This window comes from Lampetra fluviatilis, chromosome 5, assembly GCF_964198595.1.
Source record: "Lampetra fluviatilis chromosome 5, kcLamFluv1.1, whole genome shotgun sequence".
Lineage (NCBI taxonomy): Eukaryota > Metazoa > Chordata > Hyperoartia > Petromyzontiformes > Petromyzontidae > Lampetra > Lampetra fluviatilis.
In genome coordinates this window covers 22803959-22821762 of record NC_136279.1, presented here as the reverse complement: position 1 = coordinate 22821762, position 17804 = coordinate 22803959, and the positions used below count along the sequence as shown (strand labels likewise).

General features: G+C 49.9%; 1 protein-coding gene across 4 annotated transcripts in view; it reads right to left on the bottom strand.

Moving 5' to 3' along the window:
- The window catches only part of DEPTOR (DEP domain containing MTOR interacting protein), a 72500-nt gene that overhangs the window by 36544 nt on the left and 18152 nt on the right, over positions 1-17804 (bottom strand). For 3 of the 4 annotated variants that reach the window (XM_078857198.1, XM_078857200.1, XM_078857197.1), the window contains exons 3-5: positions 5368-5546; positions 2970-3093; positions 86-264 (exon numbers count right to left, since the gene is read on the bottom strand). In XM_078857198.1, coding sequence (XP_078713324.1) covers positions 86-264; positions 2970-3093; positions 5368-5546 — 482 coding nt within the window. The remainder of the gene's footprint in view (positions 1-85; positions 265-2969; positions 3094-5367; positions 5547-17804) is intronic. The other variant, XM_078857199.1, reaches the window with a different exon arrangement.

The window sequence follows — 17804 nt, the reverse complement described above, 5'->3', positions numbered from 1 at the left end:
GACAGCACGGTGGGGGTAGCTAGGTAGGGCGGAGGAAGGGTTGAGGGGGAAGGGCAGAGGTAAGCGGGCAGGGGGGGGCACTCACTGTTTCTGATAATGTAATGGTCGAACATGCGCTGGCACAGCTGTGTGGCATCCTCGCGGTTCGTCGCCTCGCTCTCCCACAACAACCAGGTGACCAGCTGGAAGCCGAGGAACACGAGTTCGTACACCGAGGCGTCATCGCCCCGCGTGCGCAGCATCGGGCTATTCTGTTTGTGCAGCCTGGCGGTGCCCGCGGTGGCGGGACGTCGTGGGGGTAGGGGTGGATAAACAAGGAGATGGCATTATCATCGTTTTCTCGCTTTATTTGCAAATTAACGTAGTGTACACGAGTGCTGCCATGGAGCGGTGGTTTATTGCACAGCGCTAACCCCCCCTCCCCACTAAAGAACATGGCGTGGGGAGGCCTTCACCCCAGCAGTGGTTTGACAAACAGCTATAAGTTGCATCGCGTTAGGTGTGCAGTAAACGGAGCCCTCTCGACACAGAATGGCGATAAACTAATTTAATTCACAACAGTATTTGGCGATCAGGCAGCTTCCGCTTACCGGGAGGCTTCACTTGAAACTCAATGGAAGAATTTTTCTTCCAAGGAAGAAACAAATCGTGGCTCGTGCAACGCGTAAGAAATATGCGACGTTCCAACTAAGGTGCTGCACTCGGGGTGAAAGTGCGTCTGTGTTGGTTTTTCATGCCAACGTGAGCGCAGCGGTGGAATAATGGCGGGGGCGAGGTAAACACGAGATATCGACACCGCTATTAGAGCCCCCTGAACCCCAGCACACGGTCACAGGGGAAGAGCGCTGGCCGGTTAAAAGCCAGCGTCGGGAGGCACACCATATCGTGAGCTGGCAGTGCGTGAGGAGGTTTGGGAGTGGGAGAGCTTTGGTTTTTCAGCTGAGTTTGTTGGGACTTTTGCGGCGATTGTCCGACATAAACGCATCTCGCCTCACATTGTTATTTGTCAAACTTGTAAAGCGGCAAACATTTCATCCGTAGATCTCACTAACGCGCCCCCGCCGTGTATGGAAGGCCAGGAAATAAACAACCTGCAGGGTAAACGGCCCGAACTAAGGGGGTGAAGGCCAGTTTTAAAGAGGTGCGTTCTCAAGGCAGACGTATAAATATATCAAACGACTCTTGATTGTTCCAAAACCCTGGGAGTTGCACTGGCAAAAGGCCCGATCACCCCAAACCATCGGCACAATGAAACGATACCGAGTCCCAAATGGGTTGCTCAAACCTCCCAGCAATCGCACGCATTGCTAAAAGAGCCCAAGAAATAATTCAGTAGCTCACCTGGGCGGCACGCATCTGGGGCGTATATGCGTGACATTAAAGCATAGGCTACCGGACATCCTCAATCACACTTTCCCACCCACCCTGCCGCAAACAGTAACATCTGTCGCATGACAGTCGAGGTGATATTTTGTCAAATTTTGTCAAATTAACCTAATTTTATGTGATGGGGTTATTTTCATGCAGGCATTGGTGACTGGGCTGACAGGACAAGAAGAACCAAATGATCTGCACTGTCGAGAGAAAGGAGTTGAATAGATATGAGGGCAGGAGGTCCGACAAGGGGTTAAATAGGTAGCCGTGGCATACCGCCAGTCCTTGTCTACTCTACGAGAGCACAAATAACAACACAACTGTATCATTAGACCTCCTTTTCCAGTACCAAAATATAATAATATGGTTTTTCCCCTTTTTTCTGGCAACAAAACTTAAACCTTTTTACGAAGATTCATGTCTGCATTAACCACAATGCATGAATCCTTGTAAAAAGGTTTCAGTTTTGTTGCCAGAAAGAAAAAAAGGGGAAAAACCCTATTATTAAAACTCAACTGGTTCGCTCATAACGCTGTGGGGCCTGAAAATGAAAAAATTAACCCGTAAAAACAAAGTTTTTCACTATAAATCCTTTATATGTAAGATCACCTCTTGACATGCCCCGTATATTCCCGAGGGCACTAGCGTTGACCCGTTTAACCACTTTCAAGAACCTGGCGGCTTCAATTTAACTGCTCTATAAATAGTCTCCACTATACACCGTGGGGGCAGGGATTTCATGCCATGTGGTTAGTCAACATTTGCGTCATCATGAAACGGGCGGCTAGAATCCTCTCGTCCTCTGGCTTGAGATGGCTGCCACCTATGGGTCAGATGATTGTCTGCCACCATTAAGCAATTGGTAATTAAATATATATAAAAAATTCCCTAAACAGTGTAAAATTTTCACGAAAATTAATTGTCACGAACAACGAGTCTGTGTGCAAAATGTCAGCTCGATTGGATCATGGGAAGTGGGTTAAAAAACGACCGAAAGATTTGCACGGTCGTAAGCAAGCAAGCAAGCACGCAAGCATGCAAGCAAGCAAGCAAGTGAACTTAATATAAAGGATTTAAAAATATCTAATCGGCAACGTTTCTGGTAAATGTCCCTTCTTCATTGCCAATATTATCAGCCATCATCATTCCACTGCTGCTTGCAGCCCTCCCTAATAATAACACTGGATCTCATCACAGTAGTATTATTATGATTATACTTGTTTACGCAGGAAAGCCTCAAGCATTTCAAGGTGGTTCCTGCCAAATATTCGCAGAAGGTATTACCACGTGCAATCCCAAATTAGCAATTTGTGGGTAATTTTACAGCATTGGGATGTTTGCCCATTACCCAGTTACACTGTAATGTGTTTTGAGCTTTGGGAGGAAACCGAAGAACCCGGGAGGGAAACCCCACGCAGAACGGGTGGGAGAAGGTATAAACTCCACACAAAAACAAGGTGCCCATGGTCGGGAATCAAACCCAGAAAACTCCTTACTGCCGCCCAATCAAATGGTGGTAAATCACGTGGTCCCCAGGCCTGCGCTGTTGAGAGCGAGTGAGAGCGTGTGCGAGCGAGTGGTGCGGCAGCACTTGCTTTTCAAAGATACGCTGTCCCCGCAAAAACATCCTGACCCCGTAGTTGAGTGTGTAGGTTCCGTCATCCCTGCGGAAGCGGTAGAACAACTTGGCATCCTTGAAGTCCTTGTGCTCGTCAGACACTGGGAGGGGGGGGGGCACACACAGCAACAGGCAGGGCTATGATTAGACAGACAAATACAAAGAGCCCCCGTGTAGCCTGAACTGACTGTTGGGGCAAGTGCTGTTAGCGTGCACGTATGAAGGCCGGCAGGATACACGATGGGATGGGTGGACAGCACCACGCCTGGCTGCCTCTGTCTCCCAAATGGCGATGATTACACGCTGCACCAGGTAGTCATTTGACACCGAGTCGACATAGGGGAGGCCCAGGACCGGTTCAGATATTCGTCACCGGTGTTGGCCATGAGCGGGAATTGAACTCGGGTCGCCGGGTTCGAAGTGCAGCGCGATTCGGGCTACGATTAACACACGCGCGCACGCACGAGCGCGTACCGACGTTGCGGAGGCGACAGATTCACGATCACTCTCCCATTCCGCACACCAATCGTACAACCTTTACGATAATTTTACAATGCACTTTACAGGCCAGTTGCGTCACTGCACTTTACGGCTGTCGCCGAGTTGGCCGTAACTCAAGGCGTGTAAGAAATTAACAGTTTATTTTGTGTTGCATTGCCAAGGTCTCTTGACAGTTGCGCTGTCGAGTTAGGAATCCCATAGCGGGGCTTTATAATCACGAGGAGCATCCTTCGAATCTAGTTTGAGCACGAAATGTCGTGATTTAATTTATTTTATATTTTATACCTACGTGACTTTACCGAAAGAACCAAAGAGTAACAAAAACACATCGCACTGACCACCTCCGCCATCCTTAACTGTTGTATTACTGCATTTATCTTCATCATTTTGTTTCTTTTCCCGCATAAAGTTAAAGGTGCAGCCCTGCAAATGCTTCCTCAGGCTACTGCTAGCGGAAGAGCCTTCAATAGAGGGAGCTTAAAAGAACCCCGGCAGAGGGTATTTGGCTGATTCTTCCATGCCGGCCAACCGTCTTTGACGAGGTGTTAGGCCCCACACTTTAGCCCACCACTCGTGAGCTGTCAATCAACCGAGTGTGGTGATGACGACAAAAATGAACAGGCTTTGCCATTTCCGGCAAGGGTACAGGTGTAAAGGCTGGTCTAACGCTGGTGAGACGAGATCATAAAAATTAACCCGTAAAAACTAAGTTTTTCACTATAAATCCTTTATATGCGTGGCGGCTAGAGTCCTCTCGTCCTCTGGCTTGAGATGGCTGCCACCTATGGGTCAGATGATTGTCTGCCAGCATTAAGCAATTGGTAATAAAATATTTAAAAAAATTTCCCTAAACAGCGTAAAATTTTGGAAAAATTTTTTCACGAAAATTAATTGCCACGCACAACGAGTCTGTGTGGAAAATGTCAGCTCGATTGGATCACGGGAAGTGGGTTAAAAAACGACCGAAAGATTTGCACGGTCGTAAGCAAGCAAGCAAGCACGCAAGCACGCAAGCAAGCAAGCGAACTTCATATAAAGGATTTAAAAAGGAGGCCGTCTCTGGTGTAGGCCAATCAGTTTCAAGGACAATGCATAATATTATCAAAGCCCATTTGTTAGCATGTTTTACCACAAGCACGTGTGGTTAATGCAGACTTGTTCCCTTGCGATAGGTGCCTATTTGGTGTTTGAACATCTTGCCGGGAAAGGGTAAAAAGCCCATTCATCATCTTGATATCGGCAAAAAGGGAGTCCTGAGTGTGTGGTGAACCCATTCGAACTGTTGGGCGGACAGACGCAGGGCAGGGGCATTTAAGAAACCTGCTCATTCTTTCGACTACGACACCAGCGAGAATACATCGAACGGACAACCTCTGGATTCCAAGTCCAGCGTGATAACCACTACACGATGGCAGAATCCCCTCCACGCTGCACGACAACTCTCCACGGTCTCCGTTTGACCGTGCGGTGTGGGTCAATATTAAAACACATATATAGTGCATCTACTGGTTACAGAAAGGATATGTACAAATGGAGTGGCAGGGTGGCACAGTGCTTATACTTGAATCTCACAACAACAAGGGCCTGGGTTCGATTCACGTTTTGGGCTCCTCTCTATGTGGGGTTTGTATGTTCTTCCCCTTTTCTGCATGCGTTTCCTCTGGGTTCTGCGGTTTCCTCCCATAGCTAAACAAATCAGACAATGTAACGAGTATTGACCAAACATCCCAATGTGAAAAAAATCACCTGCTAATGACTCAATTTGAATTTCACGTAAGAGCATTGCCCACTGCTATGAAACACTTGGCGCGTGCACCCTTCTGAGATTCAGCGAAGCTCACCTAGGTAAACAGGCGTGACGTGAAAATACTAACCGTGGTGCACGATGTTGTGCGCCATGAGAACCTGCATGCAGCACACCGCTGAGGGGCGGTCCTCCACTTCCTCGCTCTCAAACAGCCAGTCCACGAGCTCGCGCCCCACAAAGCAGTTGGGGTAGGTGCGCAGGTGGTGGCGCCTGTCCTTGATCACTTTATCTTTGTGCATGCGCTGCCTGGGCGCATGTTGGGCCGATGGGGAGAGGGCGGGGAGGGGAGGGCACAGGGGGACGGCACAGCGACATGAACGATGCATCAGTCTTCCGCACAATCCCACAGTGCCGGATTATCCTAGCAGCAAAAGTAGCTACAGATGCTACGGGCCTCGCACTTTCAAGGAACCCGCACTAAATGCTTTTCAAGCTATCAATTCAGGTGCAGTGATTCTGCACTTGCTCTATTACTATAGTACTATACTGTCTTCAACTTTTATGAACGACTGAGTGTTTAAGGTTAGTGATTTGTCAAATTATCTGGCTGTATTGCAAATGAAAAAATACAATTACTTCACTATGTAAGTAAAAAATGTGTCTTTTAATATTTATGTGTTTTTTTTTATTTGGGACCCCCTTTATAACATATGCTACAGGCCTCGCAATAGCTTAATCTGGCACTGCAATCCCACCCTCCTAACTCCTGCCCCACCTCCCACTGTTGTCAAAACAAGCATTGCAAACGGTTTTCCATTCAGCGGCAGGGAAGTGTCTGCGCTCAGACGGCTGGTTGTTTTCCTTTTTTTCCTGCAAAGGTAATGAAGAGAAACACGGGCGAGCGGTTGCGCATTTTCAAAATAAACAGACCAACGTTGACGTTGGCATGTGGTTCGCACAGTCGGACCACCATTGGCCGAACGTTCCACGCACACTGGGTCGACGTAGTTGCAGGGGTTCGCGGTTGGAAGGCCTGAGGGCCGCTTTGGTTCACGGTTGAAGCCCCAAGGGCCGCTTTGGTTCATGGTTGGAGCCCTGAGGCCTGCTCTGGTTCACGGTTGGAGCCCTGAGGGCAACTCTGGTTCTTACCACTGGGGGTTTTAACAATTAAAGGGGTTACATGCTGTCCGCTTCCCAGGGCCCGTTAATGATCCCGTTACTTGATTCGAACAAAGAGTAAAGCCATCGCCATGTGCCTGCATCACGCTCTAAATTTTCTAAACAAAATAAATACCTGCAAATTACACAATTGGGAATATGCACAGCAATCATCTTGTTACCCCCCCCCCCTCTGCTGTGAAATTTAGCAGAAACGTCTTCAGATTGCGTGAGGTTTTCTTGGGTAAAAATGTTAAATAATGATAACATTCTTTACGTGTGCAAAAGGGACATCAAGGCAAGTGGTGGTGTGTGTTGTTTGTGCATTCTGCTAATGTGCATAATGTCAACGTGAAACTTAAACATCATTGGCTATAATTGTTTAATAAGCAAAACAAAAAACCCCACTCAAAATGGCTATAGACAGCGAACCATCAAAGATTTCAATACAAATCAACGTTGAAATATCGTCGAGCTTCGGGCAATGAGAAGCATCATAATATAAATGTATTTTGAGTTGAGTGAAGTCTTCCCAGTGAATTACAAGAATTCCCTTCTGAGAAAAAAATTATTCAGAAACTTTGCTACATCAGTGGATTTTCTATTACTTGCAGGGAACATGTGAAATAACAATGATAAACTATGATGGGTCATTGCCGGGACAAACTATTGTTCAACAGCAACTTTATTTGCTAAGACAGTAGAATCTGTAATTACAATTTCTGCTTGTCCATTTTGTGACAACAATGTTGTAACATAAGGCTCGGAGTACAGCTTGTGGGTCCAACGTCAATCATCCTGCATGAGCACTATCCCGGATTACAGTTGCATTTGAGTCGACAAAAATAAAAGCAACTTTGTTGAAACAGCCTTTTTGGAACTTGTCTGATTGCAAACGCAATGCGCAACACGATTGGCCAGGTGGAGTCGCACGGCGTCATGGCAATGTTTGTATGTTTTATATTCTTTGATATCACGGGAGAGCTGCTGAGAATATACAGGGTGTTTCAAAAAGATGGACCCAATTTCAAAGCAGTATATTTCACGATGGTTAATGAGTTATCAAGTTTTACTAACCATTTTATAAATGCTCTATGTGCCCTCCACCTGTTGTACAGACAACATCGAGACAATAGTTGAATTCGTCCAAAACGCCTCTCTTCTGACGTTTTCCTCTGAGGTGCGTGGTCGCCCTGTGCTCTTCTCCTTACACCAACAGCCTGTTTCCTCAAATTGTCGGTACCAATGACGAATGCTCTTTGACATTGGCGGATCAATGCCAAAACGCCGTTGAAACTTGAGCTGATTTATATACAAGTATAAATTATTCGGCGATGATATGTAAACTCGGTTAACCCATCTTTATAAAAGGTGATTAACACGCTCACCTAGGGTATTTTTTTAAAATGTTTTATTTTCTGTCAGTTAACTGGGATGTTTGTTGAATTCATCGGCCTAGTAGGCTCCTAACAACACCCTCCCAGGCAAAAGGGGAAGATGGTGAGTGGGCAACCCAGCCTATACTTTTTCTATAACTTAAAACCTGGGCCCTCAATGATTTTGATGGCTCAGTTGCATTTAACTATGTTAAAAAAGCCCAATTAACTGACTCAGTTTAGCCTGTCATTGTTATGGAAAATGCAACAAAGTGTACGTTTAACTTTGGCTTGACATACGACACCGCACAATTCATGCACACCTTTTGTTCGATTTAGTTTAGCGAGACTTTCACCTGCTGTACACGGTCGATAAATAATGAAATGTGTGCGGGTGTCCACTCGAGCGTGTGTGTGCATGCATGGGGGGAGCGGCAGTGCAGCGTTTAGCGCACTGTGCTACCAAACCCGGCAACCCGGGTTCGATTCCCGCTCAGAGCCAACATGGGTGACGTTTATCCGAACCAGTCCTGGGCCTCCCCTAGGTTGACTCAGCCTCCAATAAGTACCTGATGCGGTGCGTGTGCATCACCGCTGGGGAGACAAAGGCGGCCGGGCGTGGTGTTGGCCACCCACCCCTTCGTGTGCCGTGCCGGCCTTCAAAGGTGTTCACTAACAGCACTTGCCCTAACAATCTGTTACAGACTATGTGGGGGATCTTTGTCTTTGTGCAAGCGCCTGCCGCTTTGTGTATACTATACACACTCGGACAACCAAAAGTAGTATATACAAACGCAGGGCTTAATATAGTCTGTCAAAAGCACGCAGTCACGTTTCCTAGCTAACCTTAAACGCACCCAAACCGATTCACCCATCGCTCCTCCCGTCCTTAGTCTATTCAGCCAAACGGCAGACGGTTTTTCTAACAGCCACAGCACGGTCCACGAAAAGCCGCATGTACACTCACTATTCACAAGCGTGGCAGCAGGAGGGAGGGTGATCTGGTGATCCCCAGGAAATCCGAATCCGTTGCTAAACAAGCCCAGCAGCCTTAACCCCGGTCCCATCTGCAACATTTGCAATGCAGGTTTGCACGAGGTGCACACAAGCACTAAGTTACAAAAAGTTTGCGTAGCTTGTTGTTGTGTTTTAAATTATATCTCGTTTTGCAATGTTTTAACCGCAACTTAATTATCGTCTTGTTCAGCTATGTTTTGGTTGAACTTACATTCGTAATTTAATGTTGTACTCGCTTTAATGACGGCCATTAACGACGCAATGCCCCGAATCCACAAATACGAAGGAGACATCACAGCGACACAGACACCACTGCTCCTGACGCGTTTATCTGGCTTGACCACCTGAACGTGAAATTGTAGCTGCTGCTCCGCATCTTCATCAGCCATACGAGAGTAGAAGATGTAACCAGAAAGGCCTCCCTCGCAAGAGTCTCCGGACTTTTCAGGTGGGGTCCGGCAATAGACCACTGCTGTACTGTCATCTCCTGACCGCCTTCCAAGCCAAAACCTCCAATACCTGGTGTTCCCAGGCAGCCTCTTATCCAAGTGTAATGCGGGCGTAAACAGCTTCGCGGATATGACGTCATGGGGGGGAGGAGTTAGGTCACGTGGGAGAGAGGGGTGAGGTCTTAAGGGAGAGATACCGGAAGAGACGGGAGAGTGTGGGAGATAGAGTTAGAGTGAGGCCACGCAGGGCGGAGGTTGGAGAGTGGCGAGATCGCCACACACACGCAGAGTAAGACTCGGCACCGTCGGCCAGCGGTGACCGAGCACGGAGGAACGAGGAGCAGCGGTGGAGCTGCAGTGAGGGCAGCCGGAGGACTGCACAGGGGATCTGCAGCAGAGCTGCAGGAGCGAGGAGGCTACGGGAGCGAAGGCAGCTGTGGAGTTGCCAAGCGGAGGGGCTCTGAGCGAGGGCCGTGTGGGACAAGTGTAAGAACCCAAATAAAGGACAACGGAGACAGACCCAGTGATCGAGTCCTTTATTACACTGGTGTCAGAAGTGAAACGGCATGTCAAAACAGCTCAGAAGAAAGAATATTCCTGGGCCATCATCTGCTACATCATCCGACGACGACGACCTTCCTCAGGCGGTGGACCTGCCTGCGATGGTGGAGGAGATCCGTCCGGGAACGAGTACGGGTCCGGGAGTCCAAGATGTCGACGCGTCGGTGGACCCGTCTGTACCAGAGGACGCGGATTGGCGATGGAGGCAGATGGCGGCGCAGCTGGAGACGCTGAAAATCGTGCTCGCGCAATTGTGCGAGCTCGTCACGCCGAGGACGGCGTTGGGGAGAGCCGATGGAGGTCCGCAGGTTGCTGCCTTGCCTCCGCTGTCGGCGCCATCGGCCACGCGGCAAGAAGACGGCGGGAAGCTGCCATCTTGCGCTCTCCGCGGCGAGAGGCCGCCATCTTGAACACGTTGCGATGCGACGCCATTTTGAATATGCCGCCTGGTGAGTCATCGGCTGAGGACGGTGCAACAAGGAGTCGCAGTCGTCATCTCACGACCGTTAAAGAATTCTCCATCGGGGGCGATTGGAGTGCTTTCGCCTGCAGATTTCTGGCGGCGGTACGCTCAGCAAGGTGGACGGACGCTGAGGCATTGGAGGTTTTACCGACTCTTCTCGATGACGAGTCGGTGAGATTCTTCCGTTCTATAAAGGCCGAGAAGAAGAAAACATTGAGAGGAGTTTTCGACGAGATGGCAGATGCATATGAGCCACCGGATGATGCTCATCGCCGGTTTGTTCAACGTCAGCGAGCACCCGAGGAGTCGCCGGTGGCATACAGGGGTGCGGTATTGGAGTTGGCCATGGCTGCATACCGGGAGACGGAGCCTGACCTGCTCGAACCTCTCATCTTGGGTAAGATGCTCGAGCTGTCCCGGGATTTGGGGATTCCTATGCCGGTGTGTGGCCACGAAAAGCTCACATCCCGGGCGGCCGCTAAATGTCTTGATGCCCAGTTCAACCTGCGTCGTTGGAAGCAAGTCACGGCGTGGACGGGGGGGCCCATCGTCGATGGAGGTGCCGCGGGTTGGGATCCCAAGAAGGCGGTGTACGTTCCTGACGGGGGGGGCCCGCAGGAGCTGACGGCCGCCTCTGCTCAGTGGTCGGCCCGCAGTAGGCCGGGGCCGCGATCTGCACCGCCGCCACGGGAGCGTCGGGACGGGGGGCCTGCGGCGCGGCGCAACGACATCGACTGCTTCCGCTGCGGCCGTAAAGGCCATTACGCCAGGGACTGCTGGGCCCGTGTCCCGGGTCCGCCCCAGCAGGAGGCCTTGACAGCGGACGTGCCACGGAAGGATCCTCCAGGACAGGCAAGTCGGTGCGCACCAGACACCCGGCAAGGCTTGACACCTCACTCATCACCGTTGTCGTGCGATCCGGGTGTTGTTAATAACGGGGGGAGGCCATCGACTGGGCCACGTCGCTCGGTAACGCAGTGGCGTAAATTGGCACGGCGGGTCGTCGCGGCCGCTACTGGTTCGTCCACTGTACCTGGTTCTATACAAGGGGTGGACGTGCGTATTTTAGTGGATTCCGGGGCGTCCGCCACCATTATATCGGATGTAATTTTCCATCTGTTGGACATCCCACCTGAGGCCGTGCGTCCGGTTTATGATTCCTGCGTCGCTGCCAACGGGGGTAGCATGGGCATTGTGGGCCAGGTGGACGCTAAAATATCTATCGGGGGAGTCTCGGCCTCGGGAATTGTGTTAATTTCGAGGTGCCTCGCGGTTCCATGCTTGTTGGGAACTGACTTCCTGGCCAAGATGCCCATTCTAATTCGAATTAATCAAAACTGCATTGAATTACCGGGTGGGCGAAAAATTACATTTCTACCGTCGCCCTGGGAGCGACCTGCTCCGGTCGCGCAGGTGCAGGCGCTGTCTGAGGTATCTGTTGATATTCCACCTGGCTCACAGATGCTTATCCCCTTGCGATATCGGAAGCCTGTACCTGGTCGTCAGGGTGCAATTGGGGTTTTGTTGTCGCCGTCCGCCACCATAACGGGCGGAGCGGCGCTCGTTGGGGCGCAAACTATTGTCCGGCCAGACCAGCAGCCGTTTCTGCAGGTGCTTAATGCAAGTACCGAAAATGTGTGTGCCGGCTGGTACGGTTGTGGCACATGCCACTACGGCGTTTACGGCACAAGATCATCTGGGCAGCCAGGTCATGGTTGGTGGTGTTTCAGGTCCTGGTGCCGCAGATAATCGCTGGATCGCCGAATTGTGTGGGGAAAATTCTTCCCTTTCCGGTGAACAATGTTGCGCGCTTCGTAAATTATTATTGAGTTATTCTGATGTGTTTAGCTCCGACGATTTGGACTTGGGACGCACCTCGTTGCTTTACCATCATATTGACACAGGGGAGGCTGCCCCTATTCGGCTAAACTCGCATCAGATGAGTCCGGCGGAGCGGGATCAGGTTCGAGGGGCAGTGGATGACATGTTGGCTGCGGACATAATATCTCCATCTAACAGCCCATGGGGCGCACCTGTTGTTTTGGTTAAAAAGAAGGATGGCAAATTGCGATTTTGTGTCGACTTTCGAAAATTGAATAAAGTGTCTGTGGCAGATGCGTACCCCCTGCCGCGTATGAACGACTCCCTCGATGCCTTGTCGGGGGCGAAGTTCTTTTCAACGCTAGATCTCTCTTCGGGATTCTGGCAGCTTCCCCTTGACGAGCCCTCGCGGGAGAAGACTGCTTTCCGTACGCCGCAGGGGTTATTCCAATTTAATTGTCTTCCGATGGGGTTGAATGCTGCCCCTGCCACATTTCAAAGGTTGATGGAGTTGCTGTTAACGGGGTTGCAGTGGGAGACATGTCTGATATATTTAGATGATATTATCATCTTCAGCCGCACATTTGATGAGCATTTACTGCGGTTGTAGGCGGTGTTCGCCAGGATGCGTTCCGCAAATTTGAAATTTAAGCCTAAGAAATGTCACCTACTGCAACGGTCCGTGCGCTATTTGGGGCATATTGTCAGTGCGGACGGGGTGGCCACGGATCCCGACAAGACAGCATGCGTCCGTGACTGGCCAAACCCCGGCCACGGTGAGGGATGTACGTCGGTTTTTGGGGTTTGCCTCATATTATCGGAGGTTTGTTCCGGATTTCGCGACGATCGCGAGGCCCTTGCACCTTCTTACGGGTAAAGGAAGGAAATTTGGTTGGGGACCGCCAGAAGAGGCGGCGTTTCAGGGCCTGCGCGATCAACTGGCTACGGCACCGACGTTGGATTATCCTGATTTCGATCACCCCTTCATTCTGGATACAGACGCGAGTGACACGGGCATTGGGGCCATGTTGTCTCAGTCAAAAGGTGGTGTGGAGCGCGTGGTGGCGTACGGTAGCCGGGTATTGTCTCCCGCAGAAACCCGCTACTGCGTCACACGCAGGGAACTTTTGGCAATTGTTTTCTTTCTCCGCCAATTTCGACCGTATCTCTACGGTCGTTCGTTTATTGTACGCACGGATCATGCGGCCTTGCAGTATGCTCTCAAGATGGACCAACCATCCGGCCAGTTGGCGCGGTGGTTGGACACGCTGCAAGAATTTTCCTTCCAAATTCACCATCGGAAGGGGGTGAGTCACGCGAATGCGGACGCGCTTTCTAGGTTGCCGCAGCGATCCCCTTGCGCGTGCGCGTCTGGGGCGCATAGATGTGCGCCGATTCAGCAACCCCCTCAGCCTGTTGCGTTGGCGGTCGAGGTGCCGGAAGCTCCAAAGGAGCCGGGACCGGCTGATGGGATTTTGAATCTTCCAAGGGCTGTGTGGATTCGGGAACAAATGTTGGATGATTCATTGGTCACGTTACGGAATCGGACTGCGAAGAAGAGTGGGGGACTGGGTACGGGGGGTATGCCGGAAACCGCTCTCCGCGATGGTCTGCTGATGTGGAGGGAAGGGTTACAGGAACGCTGGCGTCTGGTTGTACGGGCATTCTTGCGGTACGAATTGATTAGGACTCTGCATGGGGACACGCTTTTACATCTGGGGGTGCAGAAGACCCTATTGACGTTGCAGCGAGACTACTTTTGGCACGGCATGACAACGGATGTCGTCGGTCACGTTCGCGCGTGTCCCGATTGTGCCCGGCGAAAACCACCTAAACAACCATATGTGCCGCCCATACAGTCTATTCAGGTGTCTAGAGTTAACGAATTGGTGGCGTTGGACATTTTGGGACCCTTCCCGCCATCCGCTAAGGGTAATGAATACTTGCTAGTTGGGGTGGAGTACCTCTCCCGCTGGCCGATGGCCTGGCCTTTGCCTGACCAGTCAACGGCGTCTATCAGACGCCTTTCTTTTCGGGTACGTTATGGACAAGGGGGCGCCGGAGAGGCTCCTCACAGACCAAGGCCGGAATTTTTCTTCTAAATTGTTGGGGGAGGTGTGTGCGGCTCTTGGCACTAAAAAGATACGGACATCTCCCTACCACCCACAAACGGATGGTATAGTCGAACGGCTAAATCGGACTTTGTCCGCCATGTTGTGTCGCACCGTGAGTGAAAAACAATCGGATTGGGATTTGCATATCCCTGGGGTACTTTCGGCATACCGGATGACGCCGCATGTGGCTACAGGATAATCGCCGTTTTTCCTTATGTACGGTCGCGAAAACGTGCCGCCAATGGATGTGCAGTTGGGAACTGGAGTGAGGGGACCTGCTAAGCCTCTTACTGATTACATTCAGGATACCGTTCGCCGGGTTACTGAGGCGCGGGAAGGGGCCCGCATGGCTACTGCCAAAGCCCAGGCCCGGAACGAGCGGTGTGCTCGACGCTCAAAGGGGGAGTGCCCCTGGAAGGTGGGGGATATGGCCTGGCTCCATTGCCCGCAGGTGCGGCCAGGTACCTCTCCTAAATTACACAAACCATGGCAAGGGCCGGTTCGCCTCATCGAGGTTCCCAACCCACAGTCCGCGCGTGTTCGGTTTGGATCTCGCCGTTGGTTCGTTCACACGTCGCGCTTGAAACCATATGTGGCCCCTCGAAACGATGCGTCATCTCCTGATGTTGCCTTGCCGGGGTCTGTTGCTGCCGACTCATCCTTGCCTGTGCCTGTTGACCTTGCAAGAGCGCCTGTCGTGCCTTTTACAGACAAGCCGGCCGTGACATTGCTGGAGACAGGAGACTCTGCTCGGTGTGTGCCTACCACGGTTGCGGGGACTCCGAGCCCCGCCGCCCTTCCGACCCCGTCGCGGACACGATCGCGACGCACCCCCGACGCTGGGCCTTCAGAGACACGGGACCGGGACGTTGACGGGCCTCCAATAGCGACAGGAGGACTTCATCCTGTCGCTCCTAAAACCCCGTCACGTTCCCGGTCTGCAGGAGGGCCGCCGCCCGTCCGGGACGGACCGGCGACCCGAACGCGCTCAAAGTCCCTTACATTTCGTTGAATTTTACTGTTGTGTTTTGTTGTTGTTGTTATATTTATTGTATGCTTCGTTGTCCTTGAATGTGTGATGGTTGTGTTCGTTCGCATTACTTGTCTCGTTATTGTTCAGCCGAGGTCGGCTGGATTTTCTCTACGGGGGAGGGTGGTGTAATGCGGGCGTAAACGGCTTCGCGGATATGACGTCATAGGGGGGAGGAGTTAGGTCACGTGGGAGAGAGGGGTGAGGTCTTAAGGGAGAGATACCGGAAGAGACGGGAGAGTGTGGGAGATATAGTTAGAGTGAGGCCACGCAGGGCGGAGGTTGGAGAGTGGCGAGATCGCCACACACACGCAGAGTAAGACTTGGCACCGTCGGCCAGCGGTGACCGAGCACGGAGGAACGAGGAGCAGCGTTGGAGCTGCAGTGAGGGCAGCCGGAGGACTGCACAGGGGATCTGCAGCGGAGCTGCAGGAGCGAGGAGGCTACGGGAGCGAAGGCAGCTGTGGAGTTGCCAAGCGGAGGGGCTCTGAGCGAGGGCCGTGTGGGACAAGTGTAAGAACCCAAATAAAGGACAACGGAGACAGACCCAGTGATCGAGTCCTTTATTACACAAGTACAGTGGTACCTCGGTATACGTCGTTAATTCGTTCCAGAAGGTAGGACTTATACCGAAAATGACGTATTCCAAACGAATTTTTCCCATAAGAAATAAAGGGAAAGGAAATAATCCGTTCCAGAGTTTAAGAAATGATATTTTACATGGCATATTATACATTAATGGGGTTTTATAAATAATTTTGACACTACTTATTACTAAAATGCATACATAAATTAAAATAAATAAATTTAAATAAATGTAACTAAAATTAAATTTAACATCACTTTACCTTGGTGGAGCAAGGGTTGTGCACTGAACGAGATCTACTGTACAGGCAGACTGAGGAGCGGCGCTTTGTTTCAGTCGTGAACGGGGTCTACGCGGTGACTCATCCCGACCCATACAAGTTCTAGCAAGCGCGTCATATCCCAAGCAAGACGTCGTATCGACGTATACCAAATTCGACGTATTCCAAAGCGGTCGTATACCGAGGTATGACTGTATGAACCACGCTGACACTGCTTAGCTTGCAATAACTGATTAGATCTGATGCTTTCCTGGTGATTTCGTCATATAGGCTACCCTTGCAAAGAAGACGTTTTGGATTCAAAGGCCTCTCACCTGGTCATCAAGGGCTTCAAACTCATTCGATATTTAAAGCAGAGTAGACAAGGCAGGGGAAATCACATTAGGCAACTTTATGCAACTGGCTGTAGACTTTAAATGAATTGTACTTCATAAGGCTAGACTTGCTCGCATGAAATCATATTGCATGGCACTAAGATTGATACTTGACACCAACTTTTATCATTACAAATAAAACTCAAACTCGCCATTAACCTTGCCATACAAAAGAAAATATACATTATACAGAAAAAGGCTTAACCACGCCCTTCTTATGCTATATTCACTATTTAAAGGTCGTGATGATAAAGCCAAATTTTAGTCAGTATCCGTCAAAGTACATTAGGATGTGAAAACAAATATACGAACCAATCAGACCTAAAATTGTATCAATTTTCATTGGCCAATCACAAGACAACTTTTACAGTGGCCTAAAATAACTGGACACAGTATGTACAGAATGTATCGTGCCAATATTCAAGCTGGGGAGAAACACACACCACCCTTAAATATCGTCTGTCGTCTGATGGCTTGTCATTATTATGGGCAGAGGTTGGTTTATAGAAATCTAATTTTAGTGCTAAAAAAGCATTACGTGTATTTTTTTTCGGAATTAAGTTAACTTAGAAGATGATGTATAAGAAGTGGATGACGGGTCACCAATGACTGTACCAACAACAAAAAATCGATCAAGTAAAATTTGATTCGGCACTTAATTCCAGCTCCGAGAATTAAAAATATTGGTTTGACTGCCAAGCAACGAATATTACTCTCTGCACACAAAAAAAAGTAATTCATTATTTACAAGATGATTAATTAAAAAATAGGCTTATATCTACGTGAGGTTAGCGAAATAAGCAATAAAAAAAAGTTGTCTGCACACAAACAAAATGATTAATATATTTCCAAACCAATTGTTTTAATATAATTTTTCTATGTACATGAGTTTAGCGAAAGAAGCAATACAATCGTACTGAACATTACCGTGGTGAGGCCTAGTCCGGTGCAGAACCCGCGGCCTCGCCTAGATTGTGCAGCCGGCCGAGGTGGCTCCCTGGCAGGCTGTGGGCTGGGCCACTCCCCCCGCCCGCGCCACAATAATTACTATCGAAGCGCTATATAATTTAGATTTAAAGCTTTCGTGACTGCAGGGATTCATCTTCTTGGTTCTTTCGGTAAAGTCACGTAGAAGGGAAGTAATAAAATAATAAAAATAAAACATAATAAAATTATTCTCACGACGTTTCGGCCACAACGCAAGCAGCCGTCCTCAGGTGAAAACCAGGTCCGTCGAGGCGACAGAGTCTGAATGAAACAGCACACGAGCTTGGAGCATATATATAAGCTGGGCGCCTTGACAAAGGAATTTGCATATCAAGAGGAATTTAGCAT